This window comes from Rhizoctonia solani, chromosome 14 (genome assembly GCF_016906535.1).
Source record: "Rhizoctonia solani chromosome 14, complete sequence".
Taxonomy (NCBI): Eukaryota; Fungi; Basidiomycota; class Agaricomycetes; order Cantharellales; family Ceratobasidiaceae; genus Rhizoctonia; species Rhizoctonia solani.
Genome location: NC_057383.1, coordinates 1,645,430 through 1,664,917, shown reverse-complemented (window position 1 = coordinate 1,664,917; position 19,488 = coordinate 1,645,430). Strand labels below are relative to the sequence as shown.

The window sequence follows — 19,488 nt, the reverse complement described above, 5'->3', positions numbered from 1 at the left end:
ATGCAAGAAAGTCTCCTTGAGTAGATGCAATCCAAATGTGCAACATGACCTAGTGAAAAGATGGCAAGTGCGGAATCAAAAGTATGCATATAGGGGGTTGTATTGTATTGGCAATCAAACCTAGACGACAACGGAGTAACTGGATCCACAACTGGATCGGGGAATCCTTAAATGGCATAATAGTGCGTACCAAATAATGTCGAAATCCGGTACTCAGTTGTCTGAGTTTGTGTTGTCTCTCAGATAAAGTATCCATATTGCCATGATGGGTTCTCTACCGGACGTACGAGCACCGGAGCAGTGGGATTGCGTTACAGCATTATTGACGCCCATTCGAATTCAGCACATCAGCAAGCACAGGGCCAGGCCTATGGAAAGATGGATATTTACGATTGTATCCCTCATCCTGAGTCACGATAGGCGAGCAGGAGTCGCAATCTTCCGGACCAGTTGCAATGAGATCTTCAAATCAGATTGGAGTATTGTGGCTATAAGAGTCCTGGATGTATTATATCTAATCGGAAGATGTTCCACTTGACCTAGGCTGTTTTGGATAATAGAGGCCGATGTTCCACATGACTTATATGGGGTCACGGACTCCTAACCAGAATAGTGTTGAGACAGTGCAACCAGCAACTTGGCCTGGGATAAATTTGCCCAAGTGCATGGTGTGATATGCACTATGGATCTTAGCCCATCCCACATTGCGACCCCCTAATTCATCTTCATGCCTTCATGTATACTTGTTGAGCGACAAGCATATTATAGTTATGTATATTGGATAGATACGTATACCAATAGCTTGGTCCCAATATTAATAACCGCCACCATAGAGTGGCAAAGAAATATTGACGTATCAATGCCTGATGTTAGGCTCAATCTAGCTGGAAACTTAAGTGAACTTCTTTTGAATGATGCAGTATAGATCTGGAATACATAGCATTTAGTATGTGCATTAACTGCTTCCCTAAATGGCCAGCAAGGTGCAGAGTTTTTGGATCATGCTAGTACGGGGTGGCCGGGATCAAAAGAGAAGTACGCACAAGAATCGCATTGCTTAGCGGCTCCAACCTGAAGTGGAACTATTACCGAACCAAGGGACCGGTCAATTTACAGATCAAAATATGTTGCACGCAAAGTAGCGCTCAAGGCCTTTGACAAGCATATGCCTCCTATTAGCCACATATATGCGCACAACCCCCAAGCCTCCGCAAGCTCATTGAGGACCCGTTCCTGCTTGATGAGTCCGCCGCTATACAAAATCAAAATCAGAACTTGTTGTTCAACCAGAAGGTCAAGCGCGTGAGCCCTCGTACAGTACTGGAAGGCCAATGAAATATGAATCCAGTCAGTATCAGGTACCATTGTTAGATATATTCTTGGGTCAGCATTTTTATCATTGACTGAACGCCTTTGGAAATATTGCCAACACTGGAGGCTGCCCTGGATATTCAGCGTATCATAGGATTCAGGTTTGTACCGCAAATGCCCATAAGAGACAAGTATGAAGTTATTTATTGTTGTTTATAATATCTACCCCTCCATCAAGTAGGCAAGGGGTCAAAATTACCTTGGGACCATTTCCAAGACGACCAGCTGCAAGAGTACTCCTACCGTTGATTTATATCAACGTCACTAGTTAACCCGGGAACACACTACACAAGCGCTACATTTTGAATACCTCCCGCAACCACACATTGCTTGCATTATCCCGGTTCCCCCATTACAGTCACGTTGATCAGCATTTTGGGGTCTTTGCTGGTTGTCCCATCCGAGTATTGTGTGTAAGGTTTAGCAATGGCATCGTTCTTCCACTTGATGTTTTCATTAGATAGTTCAAACTTGAATGATGAAACAAGATTTGAGAGAACCGTCTCTGTTTGAACCAAACTGTGCTCAACCTTTGCACTTGAGCCTGTTAAAGGAGGACACTCACTCATCTCCAGCTGGGCAAACTTCACACCCCTGGCGTTACTGGAGCTAAATATCAGTCAATCAGGCGGATGAAAAAACACTCACGGGCATGCCCGTGGCCCTCCGAGAAACGTCATACTAAGTTGATTAGCTGGGTGTATGTTTTAACAAGCTCCTTTTTGAGACCTGCACTTACGTTGATGCGTAGATACCAGGCATTCTAGAATCCATAACACTCTTGGGCAATGGCTCAAGCCAGCGATCTGGTCTAAACGCTCTGGCGTCATCTCCCCAGGTTCGTCTGGGACCAATCTTAGTACGACTCCTTTAAGCAACTTCAACACCTACCGATCTCGGTTTGCCGCACCAAGAGACACATGCAGCGTGGCACCTTTGGGGACACGGATATTCAGCATCATGACCATGCCTTCAGCTGATCTGGCAGGATAGTGAAGAGGTAGTATCCAATCCTTCATCGCAACACGATCCAGAAAGAACCCGGGGGCGTGAAGCCTTAATGACTCTCGACACACCGCGTCCAAGTAAAGAAGTGAGTTAAGCTGATCATAGTCAAGATTCTTTCCATAGAAATGGTGCGCTCTACGAATTTCGTCTCGGAGTTTGGATTGTATACACGGGTGTTCGGCCAAGAGATGAATCGTGCGTGAAAGAGCAGAGCTAGGGTTCCAGAGTCACATGAAGCTCAAAACGAAAACGAATTGCTGTAAATATGAGTACCTTGTGCTGTCATTTCCAGCGAATGCCAATCCGCTGTTGGGTTTAATCACAGTTGTATATCAATCACAGCTCAAGCTTTCAATGATTGCCTACTTGATTTGAGCCAACACGTCCTCGTCGGTCATCTGATCTTGAGGCGCAGCCATAAGATTGTGCCTCACTAGATACAGTTGGTATGTATTCGAAGGCCGATAGTGAAGTGAGTGGCAGTCACTCACAAAGCGCTGTCATGATATCTCTTCCGGCCGCCACCTCTGAGTCTAGAGTGCCACTGCTCAGCGCCTCCCGCTTCCGCCTCATAATATCAACCGCCTGAATATACCATGACTGATCGTACATGAGCGTAATGCTAATGATACTGACCGTTTCGTGCATGGTGTCAGCCACATTTTTCATCCTCTGGACAAGGCGGTGGGGAACATGTTCTACCACTGCCCTACGAAGGAAGGCAGGTCCGAGCCGAGCCAAAAACGCTATGAATGGATGAAGATACCACATCTCCGTCAACAATGCACTTCGGTACAAGTCAGCAAGGTCAATAACATGCATACACTCAGGTACGCACAATAAATCTCGGGAAGCAAAGAGGTAGGCGGGAACTTTGCCATCCAGTATTCCAAAAGAGTGGCCCATTCCTGAAGAAGGATGTCCATGCCATACTCTTCTATAAAACGATCGAAAACATACCTGCTTGACCGATGATCTCGAGTGAAATAAGATGGGACCACTTGAAAAGATCAATCGCCTGACTGTTGCCGCCGTTGGTCTGAACTTCTGAGGTTATAGCATCAACGAGCTATCTCAATTACGACACTGAGTCTGAAAAGCAACTAATGACTAGGATAGCTCACCCGTTGAGCAATGATCGTCATTGTGGGAGTCTGAAGTCGAGCAGGGTTAAGAATAATAAAGTGGATCGAATATACAACCCTACCACTTGATGAAGGGTTTCTGATATATATTTTCATTTTGGACCCGGTTATTGAAAGGCCAACTTACAGTTGCGCATGTGACTTGTACCAAAAACCGGATTCAGAATCTTGGGCAGTTTTCGATAGGATATAACTAGATGAAAAATGCAAGCTTGTACATACCTTGCGTTGAACTTCATGTCGATGCCCTGGGAGACCTGAGAATGGTTTCCGAATGTGGGAGTGTATTACTGACCATAAACCGTTGGCACTACTGGTCCAAAGACGAGTTTCAACCAACTTGGAGCAATATTCAGTAGACGGCCAACTAATAGAACACCACACTGACGTTATGAGCCAGCCGGCTCTCTGAAATCATCATGGCCCTTGATGAAGATTTCCTGGAGGGCTCGCGGGTCAGATACCCAGAGTTCTTCTGCCTTCGCACAAGACGTAAGACTGAAGTATCACCTCGGGGATCTCAAACTCACTCCGAATGGGCCTTTTATTCGGCATACTGAGCCGTAGGTATCCATTAGTTTGTCTTGAAAGTCAAGGGCTGTATCGGGATCAAACATGTCTTCAGTGCTCCCTGAGCAATGTACTCGAGTCAGTGATACGGAAATCAGAGACAGCCTGAACCAATGTACCCCAGATCGCGGAAGACGGAGCGGGGCCATCGAGCATTGAGATATTGGATTTGTTCCTTACTGCTCTGGATAAAACGAGGACAGCTGCTAGCCCAATAACACCCAGCAAGGCATAGCAAAGATGGTCACCCCGTGAGACTGCGAGTTTCTGCAGTGCAAAACCGAAACACGTTGTGTTAAGATTCGTCATTTTAATCATGTGGTGGGTTTGCCACTCGCCCAGTGCCTCTTATACAAAAGACGGTGCGCCTATCGCAACCTTGCAGGATAACACGAGGGAATACGATCACGGAATAGTGTTCGAACGCACAGACGGAAGCAATTGCCTTTGTCAGCAACATGTGTGACTTCACCTGTCGTACCATATCGAGCACAGTAGCTTTAGCTACCCTCACCAATCACACAGATTCTCATTAGATACAGAGACTCTGTTCAACAAGACCGATGGTAGTTCCAGGGTGATCCCACAACCCCGAGAGACTCCTGGCGTTTGGTTGTGGACAAGTAAATGCTGCGATAATGGCGTCTGAGTATGCTCGCACTCATCGATCGTGACACACCCTCGTATCGTAAAGGCCTTTCGCCACTAGCACCACATCCGCGAGTGGCAAGTTTTACCCCTAAATCTGATAGCATAGATGTACAACCCAAATATCATGCTAGCCATAGTAGAGTGCGCAACCTAGGTCATTTTGACTAACACCTGGTTAACACCCTTTTTTGTTCGGGTTTCAAGATCGCCACAGATTGGAATAATTCATAGTCTGGCACTATGACATTAAACAAGGTTAGCTATGTTGATGAAGAAGTATACCGGGCAGATGTTTTTAAACTAGTCTCTAATTAATTGAGAATGCCACCGTGTATTGAACCGTTTTGATGCGGGTCGGACCAGTCTCAATTCGATCCTATACGCCAGCATCACAATGGTTCCCATAAAGCCTGAACTTTGGATGTCATCTACTTCACCCAACGGTATAAGACCCCACTGCCCTCGACCGGATCGCCCAACTTCAGAGCTAGAATATATGCGCATATCTCGTGACTTCAATTTCCATCGGACTGGGCTAAATATGATTCAGCCACCCGCTCTTCACTCGACTTTTGCAGACTTGTCGATTTCTGATCACGTTGGAGCCGACCGAACTCTCTCTTAAGCGGGAATGTACCCCGGCGCCCCCTATGTCATTAATTTATCCATCGGGTACGCGAATTTCGGCCTTGGATCTTGGCCGGTCTGGGTCCCCCACGATTCATCCTTTCCCAAGTTTGGACTAGACATATTTTCGCGTATAAGTTTGGCCGATACGATCGGGGTATGCCGGGGCCCAGAGAGATTATGAGGTTGATATCTGGCAAATTCTTGTTGTGGCTAGCGCTAGTCACACAACGACCTCAAGTCAATTCCATATACATCGTTTCAGCGCCTTCTCCTGTGGTTCAACAATTGTTTACTTTTATAGAAATTGTACCAATAACACCCTAAAATATTTAATCCTCGGTAATTAACTATACAGATACATTCGCACCGACAATCCCCGATCAACATAAACCTTGGTCCTCCAAAAAAGGGCCTGGTTCTCATCATGGATCGAGATCTCAGTGCTTCTATCGTAAACGCACACTAATTGCAAGGTGGGGGAGGGGAGATAGGGGGGTAGGGGTACCTGGAGAGGTATGAATACTCGATTTCGGGCGGGGCTCAGAGCACCATCATCCACATTCTTCCTCATTTCTTTATTTCTTCATCTACAACTGGGTGTCTTTATCCTTTCCCCATCTTGTTCTCTCAAATGGAACAACCCATACCGTTTCTCTTTTGGTGTCGTCGCTCCGACTTGGATGGGCGACAATAGCCCGTCCGTCTTTTTGCCAACTCGAGTTTTTATCGAGGTGGGCCTGTTTATTCGTTCCCGATGTATTCTTTTCGATATTCACTGTGTTGTCCCCCTTTTACTGATACTTGGTACATCTCTATTTTAACTATTGAAAAGGTTCGAGCGGCGCTCGCCATACTTGAAGAAGTTTGCTATGTAGTTCTTTGCGCTTTGGTCCGCGAGTCGACCATCGTGATGAACCAAACGTATCTTGAGCTTATTGGTTTGGGGTAAATGCGTCACCGACGGGCCCCTTTTATCGTTGGCATTTGGTTGTCTAGTTTCAGATCCAGAGTCGATTTGGAGAGACTGTAACTAGTGTGTAAAAGGCCTCGCAGGTCGCTGTAAGCATTGGCGTCCGTACGTCTCGTTCCATCTCTCAACGACTTGACCGCGCGAGTGCATTTGCTCCCCTCTGATATTTTTTTTATACGTGTTCACTCCAATGCAAGAGAGGGGCTTATTCGCTCTTGCCTTGTGTATACCTGAGGATAGTTCTGTCTTTACTTGATAATATGTACGTTGGAGCCCTGTTGACCGGGCTCCCATCTTGACGATCTGTTGGACAAGAGTCGAATAGAACCGACTTGTTGCTCGCACTCTGAAATACAGGCACACCAACCAGTGTATTACCCAAGCCACATCTACAATACGAGAGAACAGAAAACAACGGTACACATATTGTCCGTATATCACCTCATCCACAGGGGGGCTTTTTAAGAGAGAGAAAAAAAGAAAAAGACATCGTACAACTCTCCAAGAAAATCTAAATAGAATACGGACGGGGAATTCCCTAGGTGGCAAAGATGCCCAGAATCCTAAACGGCGCCGAGGTAGAACCTTCCTCGCCGGCCAGTGCGCATTCTACAAAGTGGGCTCCGGCGGGGACGGCAATGTCGATCATTTTTAACCTGTTAAAAACCACGTTGATTAAAATCGGAAAATTATATCAAGTCTGGCGCGACTCACTCGGGAAGGGGAACGTCCCCGGTGCCACGATTGGTAACCTTGACCGCACCAGCGACATTATCGTCGACCCAGCAGGCAACCTCGGCGACTTGAGCACCCTGTTGTTCCCGAACGTAATACACACCCACGTCGCCCGCGGCCAACTTGACACTGACGCGAATTTTACTCGTGGGCAAGCTGGAGCTCCAGTAGTGCCGGAGGAGCTCGGCGTCGGCCTTGGGATCGGTACGGACGTCCCAGCCGGATCCGTAGAACAAGGACGGGGGAGCGGGTTCACGAGATCGTTGGCAGAGGCGCAAAACGGCTTGACTTCGCGGAATTTAGCGAGGGTGTGCGGGCGGTCGCGCATGCGTCCTTTGGGTACGCGCAGCTGGTTGAGGGTCTCGTCGACGTCGGTCGAGGTGGTCTCTGCGTGGGCGGCTTTCCCGCCGAGCAGGCCTTTGCCCTGGGTGTCGGGCGTGTACCGTGGGGCGTCGAACGCGTGACCGCGCGCGGCGGCCCAGCCGGAACAAATCTCGCGCTGGAAATAGGAAATAAGGACGTCGGACAGGACGGTGTGTCCGGCCGAGTTGGCGAGCACAGGGTCGGTGTAGTATGTGCTGCTGGTCTCGTCCGGGTGGGACAAGAAACGGGAATAGAGGATGGGTTTGGTGCTGACGTGGGGAACATCATAGTACTGCGCGACCTGGTTATGGATGGCCTCGACACCGGCAAATCCGTACTCGTTCTGATGCTGGGGCGCAAAATGTCCGAGAACGACCACGGCGGGCTGGTCGGGTCTGACGAGGATAGAACGAACAAGGAGCTCAAAGTGGTCGGACCAGCTCGAATGGTTCGGATCGGACGAGTCAAAGTCGAGGATAACGAGGTCTGTGCGGTCGGGGAGATGGTGGGCAGAGCAGAATGCGAAATAGGACGAGTCGGTGCGGCGCAGGGCTCCGACGGTGAGTTCGCTCGCAGGGTGCGGGAAAACACTGTTCCACCAGTTGAAGAAACGCGTGGCGAAACACGTCGATGCGATCGGTGTCTCTCCAGCACCATGACATGCGGAAACTGTCCCAGAAAAAATTCAGCTAAAAACACGGCGCAAAATGAAAAACGAATACACGTACTGGATCCACCGAGAACACTGATTGTTACGGGCAGGCCGCTGAGTGCCTTGTGGACGACGCGCTGGACACGTGCACCCGTGCCTGCGTGGAGACGGGTCTTGGCAAGGGCAGCAGCGCCGTACTTGGCAGCAAGCTCGTCACCTGGGCCGAAAATAGGGCAAAAGTCAAGGGAGCGGGGTCAGAGCTGGACGCGTTGAGGTAGTCGTGTGGGCGCAGGGCATGGGCGTCGGTCAGTGCGTGTTTGGGCAAGTGAATCGGGATCGAGTCGCGCGAGAGGGCGAGGGCAGAGAGAAAGACGAGGGCAAGCACGCCAATCGCAATCAGATACGCTCTGCTCACTCCATTCGGCATTCGCGGTGCCTTGTCTCCCATCGTCACCAGTGGAGTCGGTGTAGGAGGTGGAATGGCCTTGGATGGGTCAAGTGAATCAGACGCTGTCACCTCTGTCAACGATCGCGCATACGTCCGGCGCTGCATTTCTCCGCCCACACTATCGACGTCTTTTTCTCTTTCCTCGGTTCCGTTTCCTCCACTTAAGCGCTGATGCATAGCCACAAACTCTATTAATTAAATTATGATACAGTCATCCAAAGAAACTAAAGTCACGACGACGCCTCGGCCACCTGCATCTTGAAACTCCACCCGTCCCGATCGTCTGCCCACAGCCGTGCATACTCGAGACACAATCGGTACACATAGGCTTCCATGTCCACCTTTCTTCCCGTCGTTCTCTTCCACGTTCTTCCCGCCAGCGCAATCTTTTTCAACAGCGCGTCCCCTTCGCTCGGCTCTTCCACAGTCGCCGTCGCATTGTACTCGTCCGCCTTGGCGATCGCCGCCATCTTTGCAGACGGCTGCGAAAAGTACGCGTGGATATTGTACAACTCGTCGTATCCTCCGCTCAACGGGATATAATGCACCCTAGAAAAAGATCACCAAATGAATACCTCCACGATCACACGGTAAAACCCACCACGGCACGATCCAATCCGTCCAAAACTCCCTGTACACCGTAGCCTTGATCACCGCGCTCTGGCTCGCCAAAAACGCAAGGAACCGCGCCGAGTAAGACTGTCCATCCAGATCCAGCAAATACTTGTATTTCCAGTGTTCTCCCAGCGCGACAGGATCCGCGAACCGCATCTCTTTCATCATCCCAGCACACCCCGTGGGGTATTCCGCGCATCCTGAGTGAAGTGTCAGCGTGGATTGAGCGCGCGCATGAAATACGATCTTACCGACAGCCTTGGTAAATGCCGCATCGATCGCGTGTTCGTTCAAGTCTTTGTGCGGGACCTTGTGTGCGAAGTATTCATTGGGCTTGCTCGGGTGCGCATAGACCACGGTGCGGTTATGTTCGCTTTGAGAGGACGACATGCGCACGAATCTATATTGTATGCGATTGGAAGCTGTAGATAAATGCATCGGAGTGACTACATGCCTATGCCTCTGGTACTGCGCCATGAACCCCGGTGGTGAGCTCCCACCACCCGTCGTAGCACCTCTCCAAAAAATCTTCTCGACCTTGCGGTCCCACGGAAACCTCCATATCATCAACGTCCTCCATATCGTCAACGTCCTTTACGACAGTATTAATACTATCATATCCATAGGTATACCTAAAATCCCCCACACAATCTCCATCAGTACCACACCCAACCAAAAAACAAAATAAACCCACCGTTTAGTACTAGCATAATAATAATGACTCGGAATCACCAAATCGCTAAACCCAGGCGCCTTGGCGGGGCTCAAAACGGGGTACAACGCAGGAATCGTCCTCCAGTCCGAAAAGAAATGCCCAGACTGGGTGTGCGCGCTCGGATGCGCGCAATAGTCAAACGCCTCTTGCGTCGAGGGCACAAACGAAAAGTCCGATCCGGCGCCCTGGTACGGGTCCTGGTTGTTCTCCTTGTCGCTGCTGTTGGTGGTGGTGGTGGGTCGGAGGAATCGCCCGTGTTGGATTGGAGATGCGTTTGGACGCGCGAGAATGCAGACGGACGCGATCCGTGGCCTTGGATAGAGTGGAAGAGACGACGGGCTTCGGTCCCTGGTGGACAAGTCTTGCGGAACGCGTCCCAGACGGACCCGGTACCGCGCCAATCGGGAATCAGCTTTCCGTCCTTGTCGACGCCTATGTAAAAACCCAAGTCAATCAAGTTGGTAAACCCGAGGAGAGAGAGAGGAACGTACCGTCTGGGTCCGCACCGCCCAACATGGCCGTTAGCCCAATGGACGAATCCTGGTTTGTGCTATTTGGGTACTCGAGGTGCACCCAGGGTACGAGAACGCGTGCTTCTGACCGGGCATTAATAGCGAGCGTCATATCAGGCAGCTTCACAGAACAAAAAAATGAATTAATTAAACACGCAGAAAGAAAGACGGTAGACGTACTTTACTCTGATACTTTTCAATCATCATCGCAAACCCCTGCGCACGCGCGCCGACCTCGTTTCCGGGATGCCCTCGTTCCACATTGACAATCGTCGTTTTACCATCCTTGATTCGCACAAGATCGATACTCGTCACTTCTCCGACCTAGGCCCCAGAGAGAGAGAAAAACACGCATTCATAAAGTCTGAAAACGGCGAACAAGAAAAGGTAGGACACACCTGCTCGGCCCGTCTCCTAAACTCTGCACCGTCCAACTGCCAAAACGGCTCAAAGTCCTTGACCATCCCATCGTACTCGTCCACAATCTTGCACCCGTTCTCCTTGGCGAAATTGAACCAGTCGTCGAACCCGCGCGGGGGCGGACGTCCGTACCGCTTCTCGTACTCCTTGACGGCCTCTTCGAGCGTCGTGCTCTGCGTCGTGATCATGCTTTTATACTTTCTGTGCGCCGCGAGCATCAGTTTCGGGATTGGGTGTTCGATCGGTGTGGGCGCAGAATGGGACAAGAACGCTTTGATCTGGGTCGTCCATTTCTGAACGGGAATGTTGGGCTGGAGTTGGGGTTGGGATTTGAGCAAGAGTTGGCCAAAGATAAAGAGTGTTAGGAGACCGAGCGGGATCCGGAAACGGCGGACCTGGTCGGTGAGCGACGACTCGCCCATTTTTTAGTGGTGGTTGGGGTTATGGAGACGCGAGGGATCACGTGCGTGTCAGACGTGGTCCTCCCCCGATTCCAGAGTCTCATAAAGCTAAAATGTTTGAGATTGACGGCCGATCATTGACGAACATTCAGACCGAGTATACGTAACCCACAGGAGAGAATAGCGATTAATATCAAAACTACAAAAACTACAAGTCCGTATGTACACCCTCCCAGTCTATTTTTTCTACAACTCCATGCTGCGATCGTGTTTGACCGTGATGGACTCTTGGATGGTTGTCCTGTTGGGCATGGCCTCCCAAATGGGTCCACATCGGGCCCGTCCAAGTCTCCTGCACCGTCCCAGCCCCAGCACCAGACTATTATAATCCAAATTAGTGAGAGTGGTAGGGTAAAGGACCAAAGGACACGTACCATAAGGAGGTCCAGGCACAAACTCCAACTGGTCCGCCTCTTCAGGGACGAAAAGACGGTCATGAGGTCCGTACCATGAGCGGTCTTGTGGGTCCGTACGAGGATCGTCAGGAAGACCGCCGAGGCGCACATACCCTCTGATCGCAGTCAAGTTTCGACGTGTGGGGTGGATGATATCCCATACTTTCTGCTCACACTCATTCAGTAAAAAGAAATAGGAAACGACAAGATGCGTACCTTGTCATACGCAAGCTTGACTCTCGGCACCATGATAATCCGACCGTACCCCGCATTCCAATAATCGTTGCCGATCAAACTACACTCACTGGCCGAACATTCGCCTTCTGCAATCTTGGCCATGCGGAACCGCACGTGTGGGGTCGCATACAATGGAGCAGGGTCGAGTACAGCGATACCGTTCCAGCATGACTGGACTTGAATCGGCAAGTGACGCTGGAAGCGGTCCGACGATTCGGGATGGTGGAAGACCTGTTCAAAGGGAGCGTTTTCGAGTGCTGTGCCGTTGATATCTCGTGCGACCCAGTTATCGTAAACACAGGAGCACCCTGGACACGATTTAAGAAAAAGGTCACGTTTGAAACTTTGATAGGGAAAAGGGCAACTCACCACTCCGTCGTGGAACATGTAATCTGCCGCGCAAGTCAATCCAGCGTTTTGTCTCCGACTCTGCCAGATCAACTCGAGGACATCGTCGATGCATGGCAACACATCGTTCATGAAAACGACTGAATCAAAGACCTCTCCTTCGTTTTCGCGCAACTCGTGTAGGGGGACCATTGCAGCATTTCGCACCTCGGCCAAGTACTCGATACGGTGGTTGAACGCTCCACGACGACGCATCGACGTGCGAATCACAACTCGCATCCCAACGCTTCGGGTAAGGGAATCGAAAATCCTGAGGAGGGCCTTGGTCTGGTCAGAAGAACCGTTTTCGTAAATCGAGACAAAGACGTTTTGGTATCCCAGCACAGCTGCAACACGGAACATGGTCGCAAAAAGATCTGGGATAACGTCGAACGAGTTGTACAAATTGATGGCGAAAAAGTATTTGTGCCCCAATGCAGCGAGTTCGCTTCTCTTTCTGTTCGATGACGCGTGTTCATCTTCGTGGCCTGACCACCAGCTTCCCTTGTTGGGTACGCTATGGCCTACTAATGGTGTATACCGCTCCTCGACTTGCTTCACATAGCCAGGTTGGGAATTACGCGTGCATGTGCGCGTGTGGTGCTGTGAGAGAGTCGAGAGAAGAGTAAGGATACGGAATCGTTGTTCAGGATTCGGAGTGACTGTTGGCTGGAAGCTGTTCAATCGATGCGGACGCTGTGATTTTAGCGATGCACCACCATCCCATGCTGGGTAGCTTTGAGACTGACAAAATGTCAACGAGTGGTTCACTTGGATTGTATAAACAAAACATACCGATTGGCTGCTACTCCATAGCTGAGAAACACATAACCCGAGGATAATACCAATGGCAAGCGCGATTGGGGTCGGGATACGTCGTATGAATGCAACTACTGGACTCGGTTGTGCAGGTTTCATCGTGTCATGTAGAGATAATCACGAGAGTAGGGTTACTGAGAGCACTAGTTGGAGGGCAGTACGTGCCAAAAACCAGCAATGCACGGGATTGTAGAGAAATTTCTTGATACTACGAAGGTAGAGGTCAAAGAAAACAGGATGCAAAGGCTCATGGCAGTGGTAAGGCTAGTAGCAACAAGGACAAACATTGATCGACAACTCATGCATCTTACCCTCCGCTCCTGAGTGTGTTGCAGAAGCCTTGAGAGCACCCCTTGGTCCATTGTAGCAATATGTCTTAGGGAGGCTACTCCCTAGGTGTTCGTCGAATATGATTACACAGTCAAAAGAACATAGATAAAATATGGTCCTACATAGCTCATGACTGCGCCTACCGACTAAAATATCATCCTTCAAAACCGAACCTATCTGATTTTCCTAATGTTGGTCTGACTGAACTCAGCAAGACCGCGCAGTAACTCTTAAGCCTATCTTGTCAACTATTTTTGTACTCCAGAAGCTGTCAACCATTGCAATTTAAAGACCTCTTGGACAGGTAACGTATATCCCATTACTGCACCCCTAAAGCGCCCCTTGATCGCCGGGTCTCGTCTCTACGAAACAATCAAAGATAGAATGTATTCCCACAGATTCCAAACAGTACGAACCGGTATGAGACCCTGCCAGAAGTCCAATGGTATTTAATCGTGATCGTCTGCCAGGATCCACAGGCTCACACCCCTGTGATATTGGACTTGCTTCACAAGTGGCCATTTAAGCATTCGGCACCTAACCTCCTTACCTATCTCCTTCAGGGGCACACAAAGAGGCATGGCTCGACAGTGGCGATATCTTCTAATATGTCAATGGTGGTTGTCGACCGTCCAGCTTGCTGTTGGATGCTATATCATAGGATACTGGGCATGGCGCGTCAATTACGCACAACATGGCTGGTCATGGGATTATGGCGTCGACCAAATTGCTGGAATTGCAGGATGGTTGGGTAAGTATTATCCAGTTGCGACCTCAGATGTTTTAATCATTTCCTTTATTTCGATATCTTTATGGTTCGGCGCAACAGTATTTTGGATCTTAATGGTCCTGAATGATATATATGTGTGAGTCCATGCTTACTAACCTACCTGCCCACAAAACTCCGGACGACTAAATTATAGATATTTGGGTTCCATAGAATGATACCTGATCTCTTTCGGACAAATACTACTTGGGATGTATCGCCGCCCAGGCTGCAGTTAATTTCTGCTTTATCCTCGTGATTCTTTCACTCAATGGTGCGTCCATGCACCGTTTTACGCTCAAAAAATTAATACCGAGCTCTTTATAGCTCCTGCAGTAACTCAAACCCCACTTCAAACCTTCCGGGCTCTCTTCTTGGATAGCTCCAATACGCGCGCATCGGCTGTCTTGCTGGCATCCACTATGCTAGTTGCGGGCGTTTGCTCGCTTTGCTTGCTATCGATCTACTTATTTTTGGTATTCGTGCTGCGTCGTGATTCATCAGCACACAACGTTTGGATCAATAACTCCAAAGATGCCATGATGGGCATAGTTCCTTCAGCACTATTGAGCCCTCCTACCATACTTGGTCGTCCTCGTATAATGGCAGTTCCTGTGCCATTCCCGAGGTTTTTTAAAAGGTTCTTAGCCACTGCACTATTCCGCCGAGTCAGGTACGTTGGGCTTTTTAACCAGGGTATCTCTGACTGAATAGCAGTAAAGGCCTGTGGAGACACGGATGTATGCACTTGCTGGCAACCTTTTTGCTATCGTTTCAATAGCGGTTCTAATGTTCAGACTCATTACCGCGCTTCAGAAAGCTCAGGACCAGATTCAAACTCACGTAACGTCGGAAGGTTGTAATAATGCAGCTTCAATGCATAATATAGCTTCCTATCGGTTCGTCTTGCTTGGTGCTTTCTGCTATGAACATGACCCAAGTACTAACAGTATTTGGTTCCCTAGGAGCGACTGTATATGATCCTCGTTGGGATACTACGCGGATATACGATATTACCTTGAACATCAGTTTGACTTGGACCGTTCCAAACGGACTAGAGGGATCTACTTGTGAGTGATTGGTATATCCAGATGCACCAGCAATGTCGCGGTCGGTTTCATGATTCGTCGCTACTAACTGTGGCCATCTTGAAGACACAGACAATTGCGTTCTTGAACTGTCCCAAAACTTCGATAGCCCAGTTCCAGATTGGGGCTGGGAATCAGAAACAGTTCAAAATCGGATCGTTCAATTATTCGTTTGCCCTATTTCCCCCTACGATCCTGCAAGAGATGACTTCACATGTTCCGCCATATATAGGCGACACCAGCCTTGGCATGCTTAGTTAGTATAACCAGTCCACTATAATATCTTTTCGCTCAATGTTACGAACTGAATGACGATTTCACAGCCTACCGAATTGAGGCGCAGCTCGCGGAAGCAGCGACCAACGGAACAGTACATGAAAACCAAATGCCTCGCATATGGCTGGTGAATTTACCAGATTTGGACATGAGGCGAGGCCTTGAACCGTCGGACCTCCTTCTGGAGGCGATGAGTGTACGGAAATACCTGCCTCCTCTGAATCTTCTATCTGGCTCCCATATCACGGGGGAGACATCGCTGATTACCCGAAGGTTCATCATATCCTCCATATTGAAGGATTGGGTTCTTAATTCAGATCCAGTGAGTTACGTGAATTATTTTCAGTGATTCAAGATATTATTGACAGTTTATTTTCAGAGCTATAGAACCCTTTCATTATATCCTACAGGTAAAACGTCTCCAGTTGTTAGTGACGGTTAAGCCTTACACGTATTGTTTAGCGCACTCATCTCTGACCGCCCTCAACTCCTCTGACACGAACCTTGCAACAGCAAACATCCGTGCCACCTTGAACCCTGGGCTCATGTACCATCGGGCTCAAATACCCGTTCAGAACATTGCCTCGAGTGATACATGCGACTATATTACCGATTACAGGGCGAGCACTATTCTCGATGTTATTGGCTCAGTTGGTGGTCTGTTCGCACTCCTTCAGGCCGTACACGTACTGCTCTTTGGGAGGCCTTTACTCTGGGGCCTAACCGGTTAGTACTTATTTATCAGCTTATGTCTATTGTAACTCAATCATGCACATAGGCGCCAAAACTATCACACCGTTTGGTTTGTTAGGTCGATGCAGCTCCCGTAGTTTCAGACGTCGCTTGAGGGAGGAATACTACGGCCAATCTGACGAAGAAAGTACAGATACGATCCAGATTGGAAAACTTTTACGAGACTTTGTGATCGAGCTTGGGCCTGCTGATATTGACCCCAAGTCTGGTACTTTGCAACAGTCGGAAACTTCATCACCAAAAATGGGGGTGCGAGATGAGCGCAATTTAAATTTACAAATGTGCGTATCGGTTGTTAAAATATTGAATAGGAACCAACTAATGTTTCAGTCACAAAGCCCTCTCGTGCACCTCCGATCCGATACTATATCAATAGCGAAAAGTGATGATGAGTCCGATCGAGACAAAGATCAGACTATTAGTCACCGTACTCGCAATATTATTTAATATGACTATCGCTCTTTATGATAATAAATACATCTCTTTCCTGGATCCAAATCATAGAGGAAAAGTCTGAAAACTTAAGTGCGTTGAATATGTTAGATACACCCCAAGAGCGAGATTTGTAGCCAAAGCGCACTTAACTGGGTCTCACTTACCCTTGAGTGGTCCTGTATATCCAAACCAAGCGACCTGTATGGCATACACCCCAGAAGGCCCCAATAAGCTCCAATGATGAGTCAGTATATGTAGCTAGGATATGCAGATATTTTAATAGTTTTACGGGCTGGGGCAGTGTCTATACTAACGGTCCCCTAAATAGCGGGCCGTTCCATTTGGGTTGAGTGACAATATAACCCATAGCTTATACACAAAGATGTCGAACCGAACAAATGCAGAGTGGCCCTACAACAATGTAGCCAACGAAGCTCCGCGAGGGATTATCCGTTATGCCTGTAGATATGGTCGGATATATGCACTCATCAAGTTTAAACCCGATTTGATGAATTAACCTTCGCGCTTGCACGCGCACCGATTCACAAAATTGAGCTAAATGCATAACATAGCGCATTCACAAAGGGCATAATGCATATCGTGCAAAAGTGATGACAGAGAAACAAGTACAACAACAGCAACCAATCACTCTGCCTCGACAACAAGAGTTTGCAGTCCCTACGATGAGTACAACATAAGCTCATATGAGGTGCGCGAGCAGGTGTGGGCATACCTTGAAGGAGGGAACGGGGACATGCGATGCGTAGACATAGAGCTTCTCTTTTGCGTCTTCGTCGTCATTTCGCTTGCCTGTGATTTGGACGTTTAATTATGGACCAGCCGAACAGGAGTGGTGAAACTCACGCTCAAGCTTGACGCGGACCCGGTGAGGAACGTTCTTAACACCCTGCTTCCACAACTCCTGGTTAAGCTTGGGTCAAGTCGGACGTCCTTGACACCCATCGACTATGTACTCATTACATTAGCCAAGTCAATTGAATGAATGCAAGATTCGAACGTACCTTTTGAGCAAAGGTGACGACCGACTTGACGGCCCATGGTGCACGCTTCTTGAAAGAGCGACCGTGCACGTGCTTGTGCAGGTGAATAGTGTATTCCCTGGTAACGACGTCCTGGAGCGCGGAGCGGGTCTTGCCCGTCTGTACAAATGACAAAATAAATTATCAATGAGTTGGTTGATTGTTGGAATACGAGCTGCATGCCTTTTTGTCGGATTTTGTGCGAGCCTGGAGGCGTTATGAGCGAGCTGTACATTGTGCGTCCTTTGCGTGTGATACGTACCATTTGTTTTGAGGACGGCGAGGGGGTGGGTCTTGACGGTGATGACGGGGACGCCGGAAGCAAATCGGATAGCGGAAGTGAGAGGCGGTGTGGTACTGGCTAGTTTCATTTACTTGCGAATAGACCCTAGAGATAAGATAAAGTGATCGCACTTGGTCCGAAGATCAATTTACACATTTGGTCCAGGACAGCTTTCAGGAGATCGGAGTCTAATATTACGATGAATTGTGCTACTAGCGTCAATCGTTCGTCCTTTCGGGCACGTCAAATAGCGCCCCGCTCTCATCCACTGACATCGTATGACCCGGTCTCGGCAGGGGATTAACCTGTCGTTGGGTGCTCCAGCTTCAAGTTGCCCCCATTGTCCAAGTCGATGTTTATTGCACACCTCCCACCAAGCCGGTAAATCTCTCTATAATAGCTCCCGATCACATGCATACACCAGTGGCCGAGGTCATCCGCATTCACGCGGAAACTTTCAACCGCATAGACCTCTTCGCCGGAGTTCCGCAAAGCTCATTTCTCCCCACTGCCCCTGATTACATAACTGGATCTATTGTCTCGGCCTGATTTGCGCCTTTGTGGTCCGATTTCGCGCTAGCATCCGCTTCCGAGCATTCTCGATCCGCCCAGCGATTTGCAAGGCAGGGTCTTCAGGGACCCTCGAATTTGGCTAAAATACGACTGTTTTTGCTGATCAGTCCCCCGTGCAACGGTCGCTGCGCTCCCCTCGTTATATATCTTCGCCTTACCCCACATTCTCTACCATCGTCAATATGCGTGTCTCCATCGTCCTCGCTGCCCTTGCTGCTGTTGCATCCGCCACCTCTGTTAGCAAACGCCAGATCCCCGACTGCGCGACGAGTAAGTCGAGAACTCTGTTCAAATTCAATTCAACTCATTTATTCATTAGCATGCATTATGTCTGCCGATGTCGGTACCTGCGGCAGGGATAACACTTGCTTGTGCAAGTCGGACGCTTTCGTCAACTCGACCTACAGTTGTATCGCCAGCACCTGCAAAGGCAATGATCTTGAGCAGGCTGTGGCTGCTGCTCGTGCTCTTTGCATCGCTGCTGTAAGTACATTATATTGGTCACCCTTGGCCTTGCTCATTTGTCAAATTAGGGTGTTACTTTGACTCAAACCGTGCCCGCCTCCACCGGAGCCACTGGAACAGGGGCCACTCCTACTGCCACATCCCCACGTAAGTTATGGTTTTCGAGCGATTCGTTAATATCTAACACTTCCTGTTTCAGTACTTCGTCTCCCACCACCACCTCGTCGGGAAGCAATGGTGCCATCAGTCTCTCTGGTTCCCCTATGATTGGTGCCCTCGCTGCCGTAGCTGGTGTTGTCTTTGCTCTCTAGTCTATTAGGAAGGGTGTTTGTACATCGTGGATAGGATTCCTGACTGTACTTATGACTTCGGCCT

At 49.0% G+C, this 19,488-nt stretch overlaps 6 protein-coding genes across 6 annotated transcripts; 2 read left to right on the top strand and 4 right to left on the bottom strand.

Annotated features, from left to right (window-relative positions):
• Positions 1-1,706: 1,706 nt before the first annotated feature.
• Positions 1,707-4,250, bottom strand: RhiXN_11140 (cytochrome P450 family protein; the record flags this gene model as incomplete). Its single annotated transcript, XM_043330955.1, has 15 exons — positions 1,707-1,974; positions 2,020-2,052; positions 2,111-2,215; positions 2,263-2,592; positions 2,653-2,685; positions 2,746-2,812; positions 2,871-2,979; positions 3,016-3,166; positions 3,218-3,287; positions 3,340-3,448; positions 3,504-3,533; positions 3,747-3,863; positions 3,913-3,999; positions 4,055-4,155; positions 4,214-4,250. 15 exons carry the CDS (start codon positions 4,248-4,250, stop codon positions 1,707-1,709), a joined length of 1,647 nt encoding a protein of 548 aa, XP_043186300.1.
• A 2,633-nt stretch (positions 4,251-6,883) lies between these two features.
• On the bottom strand, positions 6,884-9,548 carry RhiXN_11139 (glycosyltransferase family 90 protein; the record flags this gene model as incomplete). The annotated part of the gene is made up of 8 exons (XM_043330954.1): positions 6,884-7,001; positions 7,060-7,236; positions 7,293-8,112; positions 8,172-8,268; positions 8,313-8,711; positions 8,795-9,092; positions 9,145-9,358; positions 9,410-9,548. The coding sequence occupies 8 exons, from the start codon at positions 9,546-9,548 to the stop codon at positions 6,884-6,886; spliced, it is 2,262 nt and encodes a 753-aa protein (XP_043186299.1).
• A 64-nt stretch (positions 9,549-9,612) lies between these two features.
• On the bottom strand, positions 9,613-13,203 carry RhiXN_11138 (alpha-1,3-mannosyltransferase CMT1; the record flags this gene model as incomplete). Its single annotated transcript, XM_043330953.1, has 12 exons — positions 9,613-9,790; positions 9,853-10,185; positions 10,260-10,305; positions 10,365-10,506; positions 10,566-10,709; positions 10,784-11,200; positions 11,539-11,585; positions 11,641-11,827; positions 11,878-12,206; positions 12,268-12,290; positions 12,341-13,029; positions 13,081-13,203. The coding sequence occupies 12 exons, from the start codon at positions 13,201-13,203 to the stop codon at positions 9,613-9,615; spliced, it is 2,658 nt and encodes an 885-aa protein (XP_043186298.1).
• An 810-nt stretch (positions 13,204-14,013) lies between these two features.
• RhiXN_11137 (uncharacterized protein) lies at positions 14,014-16,703 on the top strand (the record flags this gene model as incomplete). Its single annotated transcript, XM_043330952.1, has 11 exons — positions 14,014-14,185; positions 14,528-14,873; positions 14,923-15,043; positions 15,090-15,099; positions 15,166-15,270; positions 15,398-15,544; positions 15,612-15,886; positions 15,944-15,974; positions 16,027-16,290; positions 16,343-16,566; positions 16,629-16,703. 11 exons carry the CDS (start codon positions 14,014-14,016, stop codon positions 16,701-16,703), a joined length of 1,770 nt encoding a protein of 589 aa, XP_043186297.1.
• Positions 16,704-17,397: 694 nt separating this feature from the next.
• Positions 17,398-18,163, bottom strand: RhiXN_11136 (ribosomal protein L31e; the record flags this gene model as incomplete). Its single annotated transcript, XM_043330951.1, has 7 exons — positions 17,398-17,430; positions 17,486-17,562; positions 17,617-17,674; positions 17,701-17,718; positions 17,775-17,912; positions 17,965-17,999; positions 18,055-18,163. 7 exons carry the CDS (start codon positions 18,161-18,163, stop codon positions 17,398-17,400), a joined length of 468 nt encoding a protein of 155 aa, XP_043186296.1.
• Positions 18,164-18,830: 667 nt separating this feature from the next.
• Positions 18,831-19,380, top strand: RhiXN_11135 (CFEM domain protein; the record flags this gene model as incomplete). Its single annotated transcript, XM_043330950.1, has 4 exons — positions 18,831-18,918; positions 18,968-19,131; positions 19,182-19,260; positions 19,313-19,380. The coding sequence occupies 4 exons, from the start codon at positions 18,831-18,833 to the stop codon at positions 19,378-19,380; spliced, it is 399 nt and encodes a 132-aa protein (XP_043186295.1).
• Between the last annotated feature and the right edge of the window lie 108 nt (positions 19,381-19,488).